General features: G+C 40.3%; 1 protein-coding gene across 1 annotated transcript in view; it reads left to right on the forward strand.

The window, feature by feature from the left end:
• Dnah5 (dynein axonemal heavy chain 5) overlaps nt 1-17,304 on the forward strand; it is a 232,159-nt gene that overhangs the window by 58,026 nt on the left and 156,829 nt on the right. Inside the window, 9 exon segments of the mRNA XM_036206930.1 lie at nt 3,327-3,460; nt 5,766-5,967; nt 6,699-6,934; nt 10,003-10,221; nt 11,322-11,384; nt 11,677-11,915; nt 12,998-13,238; nt 14,707-14,906; nt 16,449-16,602. Coding sequence (XP_036062823.1) covers nt 3,327-3,460; nt 5,766-5,967; nt 6,699-6,934; nt 10,003-10,221; nt 11,322-11,384; nt 11,677-11,915; nt 12,998-13,238; nt 14,707-14,906; nt 16,449-16,602 — 1,688 coding nt within the window.

Raw genomic sequence — 17,304 nt, forward strand, 5'->3', positions numbered from 1 at the left:
AGCTTTGAAGTAAGCATTCAGAAAGTCATTTATTTATTCTTTTAGCTCTTCATTCACATATTCTTCCTTGTTCATAGTTTCTTCTCATCATTCTTTCTTATTCCATTCCCATTATACCCTTTCCCTCTCCCTTGTAGCACGCATCTTAAACGTTCTTATTAATAAAAGCAAATTCAAGCCAGTTATCGGGGTGAATGCTGGAAGATCAGAGAAGCAGAACAAGCCACAGCTTCCTAACCTTGCCAGTTCCTCAGCTGATCCTGTTTCCTCAGACTGGAAACCTCTGAGTCCTCATCCAAATTGATCTCAGCTGAACTGTTGCTAAAAGCCTAAGAGCTTAACCAGCCAAAAGCTTCTAGTTTCTGGTCTTCACACTTTATATACCTTTCTGCTTTCTGCCATCACTCCCTGGGATTAAAGGCTCACTTCTTGGGATTAAAGGCATGAGTCACCATGCCTGGGTACTTCCAGTGTGGTCTTGAACTCACAGAGATCCATGTCTCCAGAAGGCTAGGATTAAAGGTGTGAGTGCCACCATTTTCTAGCCTCTGTATCTAGTGGCTGTTCTGTTCTCTGACCCCAGATAAGTTTATTAGGGTGCATAATATTTTGAGGAACACAATACCACTACACTCCCTGTATTGGATAGCCATCGCAGCATTGGCCTGGAAGTTCCAACCCCCATTGAGGCTTTGGTAATGGTCACGCCCACAAGGCGGGGCAGAGGAGGAAGCAGAAGATCCAAGATTGAGAGGAGGGGCTCTCGCTTGGTTCTGGGAGCTGGACGCAGGAGGTAGACTGAGCAGAGTTCTCCAGAGAACACCGCCAGACTGCATCATACCTTTGCCAGACCCTACAACCTACCTCTTCATTTGTAAGTTACCCCACAAAATAAACCTCCCTTTTAACTATGTGGAGTGGCCTTAATATTTTCACCAATAACTCCCTATTTCATGTCATTCCTTTTTTGTGACATGTAATAGGGCTGTCTTCATAGCATGGGTGGCCACACTCATTTGCTTGAGTGGGGCAATAAAGTAGGGCCACACCACTGAGAAATATTCCCCCCACACCTACTCTATCTCTAGCTCCTTGGGAGGGATGAAGTCAGAAAGTGTGAGTCCTGTGTTATTCCATTCTTTTTCAAAATTCACTTAATCTGTGCTGGATCCTTCATGTTTCTATATGAATTTTAGGAACAGCTTGTTGGTTTCTATGAAAAAAAAAAAGTTGAAACATTTATATAGAGCTATCCTGAATGTGTACATCAATTTGGAGTGTATTTAAATTGAAAAGGATTTAAATTACACAAAGTATGTCTTCTGATCACACAACAGGACTGATGTATATATAAACTCACAGAAACTGGCAGCACGCACAAGACCTACACAAGTTAAAGCTGGGCAAAGTCCTAGGACTGAGGTGATGAAGTAGACACAGTGTCCCACCCCTAACTAAGAAGACATTTGCAATTGAGACCTGATGCCAGGAAAGGGAAAACCTTTTTTTCTCCAATGGATCATCACTGGATGTATTAATCAGACCCCACAGCAGGTCCCATACCCAGGAGTCATTGGCCAACACAAAATGAACTCTTTTGTGTATGGACTTTTTGTTTTGTTTTGGCATATTTTGTCTTTTGGTTTTTGCTTGCTTGTTTTGATTCTGTTTTTTTCTTTGAAAGACAGCAAGAGAAAGAACAAAACGTTGGGTGGGTAGGGATATTGGGTGGATCTGGAAGGAGTTGGGGGAAGGGAGTAAAATGTGAATAATTAAAAATAAATAATAAGTAATAAAAGAGGAATTCTTGGGATTGAGGTACAATAAAAAAGTTAGAAAATAAAATAAAATCGGAATGCTGAACCATGTCACTTAAAAAGCAAAATACACACACACACACACACACACACACACACACACACACAAAAGAAAGGAACAAAAAACTAGTTAAGCACTAGAAGAACATTATGCATCAACTCTGGCCCCCACGGCCTAAATCTGTAAAGAAAAAAAAAATATTTTTTGCAGCATCAGCTACAGTAGTGTCTGGTTGTTTAGAGGTCAGCTAAGGATTGTGTGGAGATTTCAAGAAAAAAAATAAAACTTTACTGTTTTGAGTCCCTAAGTCTTCACCCTTTGCTTAGGGACTCTGTGCGCAGGAGAACAGTAATACTACCCAAGCTTTACATAATGATTATGATGGCCTCAGAGCTAACCAGAGATGAAGACTGGGCATTTCCCATCCTTCCTGGGCATGCTCACAGCTGTGTGTGTGGACTCCGGAAACCCCCGAGAGCCTTCCAGGGCTTTCTGGAATGTTCCCCTGGTCTCTCCTTACTTTCTTGATCCCAGACTAACCTGGCTGACTCCCATTATCTTCACCCCAAACTAACACCATTGCCTTAGACGATGGTGAAGTTAACTGATTGGGGCTGATGGTGTATTCATTTATCTTTTTAAAAAAGATTTATTTATTTATTTATTTATTTATTTATTTATTTATTTATTTATTTATTATGTATACAGAAGAGGGTGCCAGATCTCATTACAGATGGTTGTGAGCCACTATGTGGTTGCTGGGAATTGAACTCAGGACCTCTGGAAGAATAGTTGGTGCTCTTAACCTCTGAGCCATCTCTCCAGCCCCCTTTTCTAAACTTTTTTTTTGTTTGTTTGTTTGAGACAGGGTTTCTCTCTGTGTAGCTTTTCGACTTTCTTGGAATTAGCTTTGTAGATCAGGCTGGCCTCAAACTCACAGAGATCCACCTGCCTCTGCTTCCCGAGTGCTGGGATTAAAGGTGGATTAAAGGCGTGTGCCACCATTGCCCGTCATTTATCTTTTATTTTGACAAGTAATGTGTGACTAAAGTTTTCATTTCTCTCATTCAGTGAAGTTTTGACTCAGGCTAGACAAAGATCAGTTCTTTGGATCCAGTTCATGCAGGGAGCTTCCAGCCACGCCAGTTAGGAACGGTTCTTCAGAACCTGTCAAGAAGACCCAAATCCAGTTCTTTTCCCACCGTTGACTCGTGTGCTGCAGGTTTCCATAGCTGTAAGACTGCGACATTGTGACTCTTCAGGGCTGTCACACAGCCAGCGAGGAGACAATGAGAAGAGGAGAGCACTTCACGGCACACAACTTGCTGTTGCCACTGAGACCCAGCATTTCAGGGATACTCTCTGGATAGTCGAAGACTCTGATTTATTTTCTACTACGGCTGCCAGTTTCCTCTACTATTTTCAACACTTTTATGCAGATTTTCAGTATCTTTGTCATTCCAGAAACTTGTACATCTTCTTTTTTTTCTTTTCCTCTTTTGCTTTAGAAACCCTGGAAATAGCGTCCGTAAATTTGCCCATTCCAGTGCACACCCAGAATTACTATAAGAATATTTCTGACAACAAAGAGATTGTAAAATTAGTCTCCGTGCTCAGCACAATCATCAATTCCACCAAGAAGGTATGTGTCATGAGGCTGTCACATGTCCGGGGCTGCCCTACATGTGCTCACATGAACTTCACCTATGCTCACCCTGCGTGCAAAATTTCACCCCCAATAGCTTCCTTGATCAACGAGAGACATCTTGTCTGTGTTCAGTGATTGAGTATTCACCAAAGACCCTTTAATCTAGAATGCACTGGAAAAGAGCTGTGAACTCTGTTTCATATCCTGTTCTGTTTAATGTCTTTAACCTTTTCTGTTAACATAAATGAGTATACCTTCAGATGGAGGTGATAGTTCCCCATTAAAGAATAAAACAGAATAAGGTGTTCAGTCTCTCTCTCTCTCTCTCTCTCTCTCTCTCTCTCTCTGTTGTATGTGCATATATATGTGTGTTCATCATATGTTTGTATGGGTGCACTTACCTGTGTGTGCACATGTAAGATAGAGGTCATAGGGTCTCTCACTGAAGAAAAGGCTCACCTTTAATTTTTTTTTTTTTTTTTTTTTTTTTTTTATGGAGGTGTGCTACTACACCAGGCTTAATGTGAACATTGGAGATGCCCACTCAGGGCTTCCTGTGTGGACAGCAGGCACTTAACCCACTGAGTCATTTTACCAGACTCAGAGTTTGGGAGTTTCCATACCAGGAATTGTATCCTGGCCAGCAGATGTGTGTCACTTTTCTTATATATGGACAGGCAAATCTTAAAAACATCAGATGCAAACACACACACACACACACACACACACACACACACACACACACACACACAGTCACATGAAATTCAGATAAAAGCAAGTTTTAAAAGATTGCTGCCACCAACATAAACTCATACTGGTTGGCTATAAAGCCAGTTCTTTTTTTTTTTCAACCTGCTCCCTCTCCCTCACTTCAATTTTCTTTTTGCATTCAGACAAATTTGCCCTTGTGGGTAAAAAAACTTAAGATCCTGAAATCAGTTTTTGTTTAAAGATTAGGCACACATTCATTAAAACCAGTTGACTCTCAGGTGTTTCTCAGTGTTGAGTGAGGAATTGCTTAGTAAGCACATGTTTTCTGTGGCCGTTTTACTAGAAGGAGCTACATATGTTGGAGAGCACCAGAAAAACTTGTGTTACTATAACAAGAGGAAGAAATGTTGTTAAGTTTTGTTTAATGTATTCCCCGGGGAACAAGAAGTCTTTGCATTTATGCATATTTAATCTTTTGTTCTTATCGATTTGAAGATCCTGTGTTTAACTTCCCTCTAGGGACAGTGTTCACATCTTCAACAATTATTTATCTAGTGCTTAGTTTATCAGGCTCTGTACCAAAGGGTGGAGAAAAAAGTAGTCTATGAAAATAGGCAATTAGATATAGTTTCAGAAATTATAGAGACTGTATCAAAATAAGTCACTACTTGTGTTAGTTACTTCTCTCTGCTGTGAGGAGATCCCTACAGCAGTGTCTTAAGAGAGGAAGGGTTGATGTTGACTCACAATCTTGGAGCACAGTCCATCATGGCAGGAAAGGCCTGGTAGCAACAGCTGAGGCTGCTGGCCACGGTGAACCTGTGGTCAGGAGGCATCGAGAGATGAATGCTGGTCCTCACCTTCCCTTTTCCTTCCCCCATTGTCATTCAGTCCAGGACTCACAGCCCCTAGGATGGTGATGCCTACATTCAGGGTAGGCTTTCACTCCTTGGTTAAACCTCTCATTCACGTTCTCATAGACATGTCCAAAAGTGTGTCTTCTGGCGGATTCAGAATCCAATCACATTGACAATAAAAACTAATCGTCAACAGCAGTAGAGTCTAATGCTTTCTCTGAAAATAACCAGCCCCTATCATGGCAGTCTAAGGATGAGGCACAGTAGTTTTAGTGACCTAGGGCTAACAACAGAAAACATATATGGTATTTCTTTTAGCCACAGGAAAGAAACACAAAGTCTAACCAATGAGGATTCTTGGAGGAGACCTGAGCAGAGAATGACCCACAGGACTTTTTTTTCATGTGCATCTGCTTCTTCTTTTTGAACTAATGTTGACCTTTAATCAAGAGGTTCCTGTCTCCAAGGGCCAACAAAGACTTTCTTTCCTTCTAGTTTTTGCTCAGCTCTTTCCTCTCCCTTCATACTAGGGATTTCAAAATAGTAGCCCTGAGTTACTGTTAGTTATTGTATATAGCTTGTTTCTATGGCATTTTCATTTCATCCCAGATCATTAAGTAAACATGTGAATAGCTTTGTGATAACCGTCAACATTGGGCCAATTGTCAATTGTACCCTCATGCCATTTCAGAGTCTTCCTTTTCTGCATGAATCTATTATTTCTATTCTAGGAAGTTATCACATCCATGGATCGCTTCAAATGCTACAATCACATTTGGCAGAAGGAGAAAGAAGAAACCATTATGTCATTTATTGCCCAAAACCCTTTGCTTTCTGAATTTGAGTCTAGGATTCTTTATTTCCAACGTCTGGAGCAGGAAATTAATGCAGAGCCCGAATACATCCATGTGGGCTCCATTGCTCTGTACACAGGTTGGTTAATTGTCTTTCAGACTATCATGGGAATCCAGCAGCATTTGCTGTGTCTCTTGATCTAGATTAGTATTCCAGAGAGTTCTAGCTTTCTTAGAGAAAGTTTTCCTTTCATGAGCTTCAAGATTTAAGACCAATTTATAGATTTGTTTTTAATTCCCTTCTGCATAATTATTAATTCTGGCCTATCTTTGTTACTTAACTTGGAAATAAAGGATAGTTTAGAGAGAGGGGATGAGTGTGCTGCAGTTAGAATTAGGATTTAGCTTTTATAAGTAAAAATAACAAACATTTGAGGCTTATCTCATGCATGCACATGTGTGTGTAAAGATTTTAAAATGTGATTTGAATTGTTGTAAAAACAAGATTTATAAGATGACTGAGTTATAATGATTAAGAAAGTTTCTTTGTATGCAGTATTTATCTGTGTCTGCATGTGGATGTGTGGAGGTCTGAGGAGGACATCAGGTAGCCTGTTGGACTCATCTCCATCTTATTCCCTTGGGATAGGAGTTCTCTCTGAACCTGGAGCTTGACAGGTTTCAGCTTTGCTGATGGCACAGCAAGTACTTACTGACTGAGCTGTACACCCAGCTTGGAAACCATTTTTAATTCTACTTTTACTTACATGGCTCTAACTCACAGTATTTACCGTGAGTGAACAATGTTCTGCATATTTTTACATTGGTTCAGCTTTCTCAGACTGACCTGCGGATGTTTTGCTTTTACAGCTGATTTGAAGTTTTCTCTGACGGCAGAGACAAAAGCCTGGATGGTTGTTATTGGCCGTCACTGTAACAAAAAATACAGGAGTGATATGGAAAGCATTTTTGCAGTTGTTGAAGAATTCCAAAAGAAACTGAACCGGCCAATTAAAGACTTGGATGATATTCGGATTGCAATGGCTGCTCTGAAAGAAATTAGAGAGCAGCAGATCTCTACGGACTTCCAAGTGGGACCCATTGAGGTAGGTGGGCAGCTTGTCCATTATAGAAATATTTCCACACCTTAGATGCCATTAGCAGGAATATTAACTGGGTCTGTGCTGGAATGACAAATGAGCACTAAAGCTAAAAGCAGCAATTTCAGCACTGAGATTGCCCTTTGTGGGGAACCTTTCAGGCTCGAGTTTATGTGCCCAAGAGCCAGGTTTATGCTTCTGGACAAATTATTTATAGATGAATGCTCCTGGGGGAAGGGAAGTGGTGGAGGCCAGAAAAATAACTAGAGAAAAGCTAAGCGAGGCTGAGGTCTCAGCTGTGGACCATCTTCATTCAGCCTGATACCACTGGGGACTCTGGAGTAAATTTTGTCACACAGTTACATCCCTCTGGAGGGATGAGATCCTTTTCTTTGTGACTCTGAGTCAGTGGGTCATTGACCATAACCTCTCCATGAGGAATTGATCATCCATCCAGTGCAATTTTCTAGAAGAGGAAGCAGCAGTCCCTAAAACCAATACCCTCAGCAGCGCGAGATGGAAATCCCAGGTGGTCAGTAGAGCTTTGATATGTGCTATCAGTCTGATAGCACCCAGGCATGCATGTACCATTCCACCATTACCAAAGCTCTCCTTTCACACAAGGAAACAGGCCAAACAAGTCATATAATGAAATATTGCATTACCGTCACTGTGTGTGTGTGTGTGTGTGTGTGTGTGTGTGTGTGTGTGTGTATGTGTGTGTAGTATGCATGTGTGCACATGTGTGACTGCCCATGTGGGTGTAGGTGGAAACCCAACTTTGATGTCAAAATATCTTCCTCAATCACATCTTCACCTTAATTTTTGAGTTATGGTAGCTCACGGAACCTTAAGCACTCCCCTTCAGCTAGACTGGGTAGTCAGTGTGAATCTTATATTTACTTATTTCAGCCCCTAGCACTGGTGTTATATATACCACTATGCCTGGATTTTATGTGGATGCTAGGGATCCACACTCAGGGTCTCATGCTTGCATGGCAAGCATTTTACCTACTGATCCTCCCCACCTTGCTCACCTATTATTACAAACTACACTGACATTTCCCCCTGAAAAACCTTATTAAAAATGGGTTACTGCATTTATTGTTTTGAATGTATTACTATAACTGTGGCATTAAAAAAATCCAGATTTAAGGGGCTGGAGAGCCACAGATCAGTGGTTAAGAGTGTTCGCTACTTTTGTGGAAGACCCAGGTTCAGTTCCCAGCACCCACACGATAGCACATACGCCCTTGTATCTCTGGCTCTAGAGGATCCACTGCCATCTTCTGTTTTCCCTGGGCACTGCATGTAAATGGTGCACTTAATCTCATGTAGGCAGACTTTCACACACATAAAGTAAAAATAAGTAAGTCTTAAAAAAAAAAAATCCAGAGGTAAGAACATCACCTTTTATCAAACTTAATTCAAATGTCTGGACTTACACTTTCAAGCTCAGGAGCAGCTTCCGTTTTTGAATTTTCTTATCTCTCCTTGAATTTTGAAAACTTTCATATTACCATGAAAATGGTATAGACCAAGGCACATTCATATTTTGTCATCTTTGCGGAATTATGTGGCCTATCTTCTTCTTGGGACTTCAACTATCAAGGCAAATGGCTGTTATCTGTGTGTTATTGGGGTGTCTCTTAAGTCTGAAGACAGCCCTACTTCTTTCTACCCAAGAGTTAAGACAACGAACGGAAGAGTCAACGGTCTCATTTGGAAGTTGAGATGTAGTAGATCCAGATACCATTCTGGATCTTCCAGCTCTAGGCATCCCTGTGACTCTGATCTTGTTTATACTGAAGCACAGACTGCAGCCTGTCTTCAACAAGGAAGAGGAGGAGGAGGAGGAGACAGGCACAGCTTATGTTTGCCTAAATCTGTGTTCTCCTCTACTTCCAGACCATCAATCAAATATTCCCAGATCTGTGTAGGGAGGACAATGGTGGAGAAGAGTCCAGGGGTACTCAGGGAAAATAATTTCTTGTGAAAGCAAACTTTGAGGGTATGCCCCACCCACATTTTCCTGCATTTTTCTCGCCCCTCCCTTCATTAGTTCATTGGTTTTCCCAGACAGTTTCATTTCCACCTTCATGTCTTCTAATTTTATGGATCTGTATAAAGTATAGGAGTCACAAATGACTGCAAACACACAATGTTTGTCTTTTTGAGAGTGGCTTACATGAACATTATATGAAAATGTCCTTGTATGTGTAGCACAAAACCATGTAGAACGAATACATACATGAAAAATTATAAAAAGAATAAATCAAAGGAGAAAAATCCCAATTTTGCTCATCTGAATTAAAATTTTTCCTATATTAATAGTTACCATATTAGCAGTTAGTATTTACACTATTTTCATCCCCCCAACTCCTCCAATGTTTCCCCTCTTAAACTGGTAACCTCTTTTAAAATTATTATCTCTCTTTACATATGTATGTATCTATTTGCATATAATCTACCAAGTCCATTTAATACTTTTTATGTTTATGGCCACTTGGGATGACATAACCTGTTATATTAATATTTTAGTTAAAATATTTTGCAGACTGAGTGAAAAGCTTTGGCTCAAGCTTTGGTTGAAATGGACTTTCTTGTGTCTGACTGTCGTCAGACATTCTTCAGAACAAAGGAAGCTAAGACTGAATTAAAATTGTGTCTTATTTTGTTATATCCTAATCTTAGAAGTTAAGTTTTATGTTTTTTTTCCATTCACTTGATATAATCAATCTTACAGTGTTCAGATATCATTTTGGGGCCTGTGTAAAAATATCTGTTATTTGTGTCATGTTTTACAGTTTTTAAAATGCATTTAAAGTGATGTTTTTAGATACTTGCAGACATTCTGGGAAATAGCCAGAGTCTCTTCATTTCACAGATGAGAGAACTGGATCTGACTGGCTCCTTTGCTCACTTAGGTCCTTAAAGTTCAGGAGTAGAATAATTATTGCCCTTAGGGTGGCTTCTCCATCATGCTGGTCCCCCCATTCTCAGCTCCAGCTTGTGACTGTGTAAGGATTTATGCATCTGACTGCCAGAAATTCAGTTTTCCTTCTTGTCTATAGGAATCTTATGCCCTGCTTAACAAGTATGGACTTCTGGTGGCCAAGGAAGAGATGGACAAAGTTGATACTCTGCGCTATGCTTGGGAGAAGCTGCTGGCCCGGGCCAGTGACCTTCAGAATGAGCTAGTCTCTCTGCAGCCCAGTTTCCGGCAAGAGCTGATTGGTGTGGTTGAAGTGTTCCTCCAAGACTGTCAGCAGTTTTACCTGGACTATGATTTGGTATGACTCTGGCTTTCTTTCTGTGAGAATTTAGGGGAGAATGGGCAGGATACCAAAATGTATTTGTTTAAAAAACTTTTTGTTAAATTCTATAAAATTTCCTAGGAATAGTAACTTTATATTTACATGGAGAAACATATTTCTCTTTTTGAATTCTTCCCCTTAAGAGTTAATTCATCATGAAATGATGATTGAAAAATTCTGAAGTTGTTCTGTTGCTTCCAGGGCTACAGTATGACCCCACATCAAACTAAAGTAAAAGCCAGAATGGTTTCTAAGTTCATATAGAATACAAACATGACCCCCGCTTCCCACAGTGCACATTAATTCTCCAAGCTCTCTGCCTGTGTAGATGCTGTTCCTTGTACTGAAGACATGCATAGTGGTAGACAAAGCAGATGGGGCCTTGTCTCCCCAGTATCCATATTTTAATCATGTATATGGGTTTTAGTGCAAAAACTTGTAGTGCAAATGTATTGTGTGATGAGATCCATTTCTAACCAATTATAACACGCAGCAGAAACGAAGTAGGTAAGTATGGGGTCAGTTTTGAATCTATTAGCTACCGGCACTCCAAACTGCAAAGCTTGTAAAGGTGGAAAGATGGGTCTGTGTACTCATGTCACAGTCAAGGAAACATAAAAGCCAACTTACTTAAGGTGTCATAATGCGGGAACACTGAACTGGACCATAGAGATTATGTTTCATTTCCAAATAGCTGTTAGAACATGTGGATAGAGTTGTAGAATCTGTGAGCTAATGGCATCAGTGCTTTTGTTCAAAACCAGTCTAGTAAGCTTTTTCCAGAACAACCATTGATTCCTCCTTGCTGGTATCACCTGAGAAGTAAATGGTAAATAGTTAAAAAATTCAAGGTTTCTTAACCTCTGGAAACTGTGGTATTTCCTTAGCTTTATTGGACTAGAAACATCTCCCAAAGTGGATTACATTCGAGCTCTTTTTGAAAACACAAACAAACAAAACTAACTTCCTATCATGCATATATCATACACAGAAACTTTGATATATCAGTATGTTGATCTCATGACATTTTGTGTGCTGATGTTCATTTTAATTGTTTTGTGTTTAATCTGCATCAGAATGGCCCAATGGCGAGTGGCTTGAAGCCCCAGGAAGCCAGCGACAGGCTTGTTATGTTTCAGGTAATCGTGTACACTTCTACAAACTTCCTAAGTAATAAATGTCTTGTGTTTTAAGCACACACAAAGGGTAAAAATTCTACTGTACAAATAAGGCAGTACTTACATTAAAAATATAATTTGCTGTGGTTACAATTAGAAGTACTTTCAGAAAAAGGAAGTGTTTTCAGATCAATGATTATACTCCTTTACTGCTGTTCCTCAGATGCAGCATTCACATTCTTGCTTGCCTGGGTGTTAGCCCGTATGTAAATCATCCTGACAGAGCTCACTTGTGTTTCCTTTTTTTTATCAGAATCAATTTGATAACATATATCGTAAATATATCACCTACACTGGAGGAGAGGAACTTTTTGGTTTGCCAGTGACTCAGTATCCCCAGCTTCTTGAGATAAAGAAGCAGCTGAATCTTCTACAGAAAATATACAGCCTATACAACAGTGTCATAGACACTGTGAACAGTTATCAAGACAGCCTTTGGTCGGAAGTGAATATTGAAAAAATCAACAATGAACTCTTAGAATTCCAGAACAGGTAAGAAATCAGATGTTTTGCATTCCCAGAGCCATGGAAATCTCGATATAATGTCTGTTGGGGGAGAGGGCTTCTGTGTGTGATAGATGGAGGAGAGAGGTCCATGTTAGTGTCTTCCTCTCTTATCATCCATCTTTCTTCTTTTGAGACAGGGTTTCTCACTGAACTTGTGTGGTGATATTATATCCCGCAATATATTGTGCACCCTAATAAACTTATCTGGGGTCAGAGAACAGAAAAGCCACTAGACAGACATAGAGGCCAGAAAATGGTGGCACACACACCTTTAATCCTAGTATTCTGGAGGCAGAGATCTGTCTGGATCTCTGTGAGTTCAAAGCCACACTGAAAACAGCCAGGCATGGTGACACATGCCTGTAATCCTAGGAAGTAATGACAGAAAGGTATATAAGGCATGAATATCAGGAATTAGAAGCCTTTTTGTAAAGCTTTTAGGCTTTTAGCAGCAGTTCAGCTGAGATCCACTTGGGTGAGGACTCAGAGGCTTCCAGTTCGAGGAAACAGGATCAGCTGAGAAGTTGACAAGATAAGGTTAGCTGTGACTTGTGTTCTGTCTCTCTGCTCTTCCAGCATTCACTCCAATACCTGGCTCTGTTTGTTTTTTTTTTTTATTAATAAGACCTTCTAACAATTTGTGCTACAAACATGGAACTCACTGATTGGCTATAATGATTGGCCAATGAGTCTCCGTGACTTTCCTGTTTCTGCCTCCCCAGTTCTGGGATTACAGACACTGGCCACCATGACCAGCTTTTTATGTGGGTGCTGGGGACTTGAACTCAGGTCCTCATGCTTGCAAGCACTTTCTCTCCAAGCCTCTCATCAGCTACCTGACATCCACGTGTGATAGGCTTTCAAGTTCTCTTGCCACTGCAGGTGTTTCAGAAATACGCCTGGCACTTCCTGCTGCACTGCTATTTTAATATATGAGTCATGTGCTTTCAAAATGAGATAGTGTCTGAGGAGATTATTTCAGATGGAAATGATAGCAGACAATGTTTCATTGTTAATGTCTGGGTTTTGAATAATTCAATGATCTCTTCTGTTGGTTTCCCTCACAGGTGTCGGAAGCTGCCCCGGGCCCTAAAGGATTGGCAGGCTTTTCTGGATTTGAAGAAGACCATTGATGATTTCAGTGAGTGCTGTCCATTGCTGGAGTACATGGCCAGTAAAGCCATGATGGAGAGACACTGGCAGAGGATAACTGCTCTCACTGGACACAATCTAGATGTGGGCAATGAAAGCTTTAAGTTGAGAAATATCATGGAGGCTCCTCTTCTGAAATACAAAGAGGAAATAGAGGTACAGTTGATAGGGAGCAGAACAATGTATTCCTGGCATCCATCCACCAATTCCTCATTTATTGAATACCTATTGTGGGAAAGAGTCTATGTTAAAAATATAGAAATATATTCTTGCTTTTGTAGATTGGTAAATAATGAGTATAATTAGTTATTCAAATGAAGCTATAGTTGTAAGCTGTAGAAAATTTCACCAAAAGAAAAGGGTACTGATTGCTCCCAGAAAGCCTGTGACAAACGGCTTGTATTATCTGGGTGTAAGTCTGTCTGGGTGAAAGAAAGGAATGTGGTTATATTCTGGAGATGAGAGGTTGTGAAGGAGCAAAGAAAACCATTCCAGGAAGAGAGAACATCATTTGTAAAGTGTCTCATGTGTGTTGGAAGAATCAGAAGATGGCTCTGTGGCCCTCTGGTTGAGGAGAGAAGGGAGACAGTTGAGGCCAGGGAAGTGGAGTGTGTGTTAAGCCTGTCATTGGTTTTGGTCTGCAGAGCAATGTACAGCCACCTGGGAACTGTTGTCATTGGGGATGACACAGCATTGCATTTTGTAAAGTTCAACCTCATAGTTATATACAGAGAGATGGGGATAAGAAGAAAGGGATGGGAAAACCTACCGAGAGACTGTAAAGCTAGATCAGGGGAGAGGGAAGGAGTTGTTGACAGACAGCAGAGGCTGTGAAGCTGAAGGGTAAAGGAAAGATCCATGGAATTTTTAGGGGGTAAAATTGGACAGAAGTTGTTGAAGGACGGGGGACAATGGGAAAAACCAAGATGGGACAGTGATGAGCTGTGGATTTCTTTTTCAGAGGTCTGCATAGATCACAGGTCTGCATAGATCACAGAGACAGACAACGCTGTAAGCGGTCATATTGCATGATTGGTGCAAAGGCCAAACCTGAATTTGGGTGGGGTCATGGGTTGTGCTTGTGGTTCTGTTGAAATACTCACACAGAGAAACGAGGAGGCAAATAGATGTGGGTTTTGACTAGAGAGATAAAGGATAATGAATACATGGACAGAGATGACCTCTCCAGAAAAGGAACACAGTGAGAAGAAATTAGATAAAGATAGGGCTTAGCTATGAGTCTGGGAGGTGATGAAGCTGCACAGGAAATTGGGAATGTGCCAGGAGAGCAGAGAAGAACTCAGAGTTATGCTGATTCTCTCCTTTCACATTGCATTTATTGACCCGAGAGGAAAATCAGAGACAGCAAATCTTAAGTCTATGATTATGTTTTAAAATATAAGAGGATAGTGAATCTTTGAAGGTTCTATTTACACATACCTTTATTCTCCTCTCCCTCGACTTATATGTACACATTCATACCATTTACGGCATTGCATTTGATATTGGGAAACATGTATGCTTTAAATACATATGAATTAGATAAGAGGAGCTCTTCCAGACTTAGACTATTAATAAGACATGCAGCTTTTCTGGAATAAATGAGCGCTTACTGTGTCAATAGGACATCTGCATAAGCGCAGTGAAGGAGAGAGACATTGAACAAAAGTTGAAACAAGTGATCTCTGAGTGGGACAACAAAACATTAACGTTCGGCAGCTTTAAGACCCGTGGAGAACTCCTCCTGAGAGGCGACAGTACCTCAGAAGTCATCGCCAGCATGGAGGACAGCTTGATGCTGCTGGGCTCTCTCCTGAGCAACAGGTGGGGAAGCCATTTTCCTTATTCTTGAGATCTACAATGGTTTTATTTCATCGTTCCCTGCGGGGTGTGTCTGAGTCATCATTTGGACAGAATGGTACCTGTAATTAGCCCCTTGGATTGCACTGAACATTTCATCTTGGCTCCTGACACGCCTCCCTGCACAGCTGACAGTGCACCAAGTTGCACTGTCGATGGGAACGCTATTCTGAATTCTAGAATCATCCTGCTTGCAAAGCCTTTTGGTCAAAAACATTTCTGACCTGGAAGGATTTAGTTGTGTGCGTACTTGACTGATTGCAGATCAAGACAGCATGAGGGGTGCAGACAGAAACTGGCTTGGCACTTCTGTTTGACCATTTGGCTGTGTAACGGCAAAGCAAGCCCGTGTTGACGTGGAAACCACAGGTTCATATCTCTCAGTGAACTTACTTCTCTTTACTCTTCCCCAAAGAGTTTATTGTACACCAAAACCTCAAAGATAGGATAATTGTATGGCTATCACTGAGATATGAAGATGTTGTGCCTTTCTACGCTTAAAATATCACCTCCTATATATCTCTAAAAATGCTTTTTTTGAGACAGGATCTTGTTATGTAGTCCGGGATGACCTTACGTTCATGATTTTCCTGGGTCTGCCTCCTGAGCACTGTAATTTTAGGCATTTGCCTTCTATAAATCAATAGCTTAAGTATGGGAAATATACCTATTTAATGTTATTTCAAAAATTCCTGTTATTTTAATTTGTTTGACATACCTGAGTGAGTGATATGAACTATAAAATTTAGTCTTTGGACCCTTGATAGTGTTGTTTGGACTATTCAGCACTTGGTGAGTTTTTAATGAACTTGGATGCTATACACTATACCTAGGAAGAATGGTGGTGATTGGAATGGTAGCACATCTAGAGGGACAGAAAAGGCAAGCATACATATCAAGTAAACGATCTGTGTTAGGGATGAAGGAGCATTTTTTTCTTGACCAATGACATCTACCTCAAAGAGTTGTGTGAGAAACATTTATTCAATTATATATTTATTGACTGCTTATTATAGGCTTGGTATCTGTACATTATGGATTTGCTAATAGCATAAAATGGCTGGACATGCGGAGGGTGAGAAATTAGGAAGAGACGTGGGAGAAGAAGGCTAAAGAGAGTCCAGATGTTATCACAGCTGGAGCTCACATTTGTTATCCAAGTTCCCACCAATAGCCCTGGAATTGCCACCAGTGAATGACAATCCATACCACCTGTGTGATAGGCACAGAAACTCAGCAGAGAGAATGTTACATTCCTGGATATCACAACAATGACCTAAATTATATTTCTCTGAAATCTCGGTGGAGTTATCTTATGCCTGACTTCTTTCTTAGATTATCAGTCTCTTGCGGCTATCTATACTCGGGATCAAAGCAGTAACAACTAAACTCAAAGCATTCAGCAGCATCCTGTTTACTGGCTATGATGGCTGCACGATAAAAGTTAAAAATATAAGTTAAAAACTGATTTTTAAACACAACAAAACCACGTGTTTCTTATTTTAGGTACAACATGCCATTCAAAGCCCAGATTCAAAAATGGGTTCAATGCCTTTCTAACTCAACAGACATCATTGAGAACTGGATGACGGTTCAAAACTTGTGGATTTATCTAGAAGCTGTCTTCGTGGGAGGAGACATTGCCAAGCAGCTGCCCAAGGTTCTGGAATTTTCTTTATGATTCCATCAGCTTATTCAGTTTGAGAAAGATCTAAGAATTTTAATCTCCACTGGACCTTTGTTTCTGGGCAACTTAGCTTTCTTTTCTGATGTTGTATTTTTCAAAGGAAGTGAGGTATTATGGGAAGGAGAAGGATGCTAAGATGATAATTAGAGAATAAAAATGCTATGCAACTGTGATGTCTGATAGGAAACTGAGGATTAAAAAAACCCAGAGAATGAATTTCTGTGTCATTGGTATGTGTCTTCAGATAATTTGAAGGTAGAGTTTGGAACAGTGTAAATGTATGGCATCATTATCTTGATGATGGTAGGATAATTTGGTATTTTAAAATAATGCTCACCATAGAATATACCCAATTATCTATGTGCTGTAAAATTAAGGGTTGGAAATCTGCAAGAAAGGCTCTTTGAGATGTTGAGTGTATATATCAAATTGTAATTACCTTACCATGCACACATTAGATGCATTTTGAGATTTTTTTTAAAAAGACATTTAAAATAAACTTTAAAAATCCCTATTTAACTATCTCGAGTTTCTTGTAAGGTGAGGACATTTAATGCCCTACTTGAATTTCAGGCCCATGACTGTGTCCACTGTAACTTTCTCCTTGGATGTTTAAGTGAACTGTAGTAGGCAAGTCTGTTAACCATTTGTAAGGTGCAGAATTTTTATTTTGGT

Source organism: Onychomys torridus, chromosome 15 (genome assembly GCF_903995425.1).
Source record: "Onychomys torridus chromosome 15, mOncTor1.1, whole genome shotgun sequence".
Lineage (NCBI taxonomy): Eukaryota > Metazoa > Chordata > Mammalia > Rodentia > Cricetidae > Onychomys > Onychomys torridus.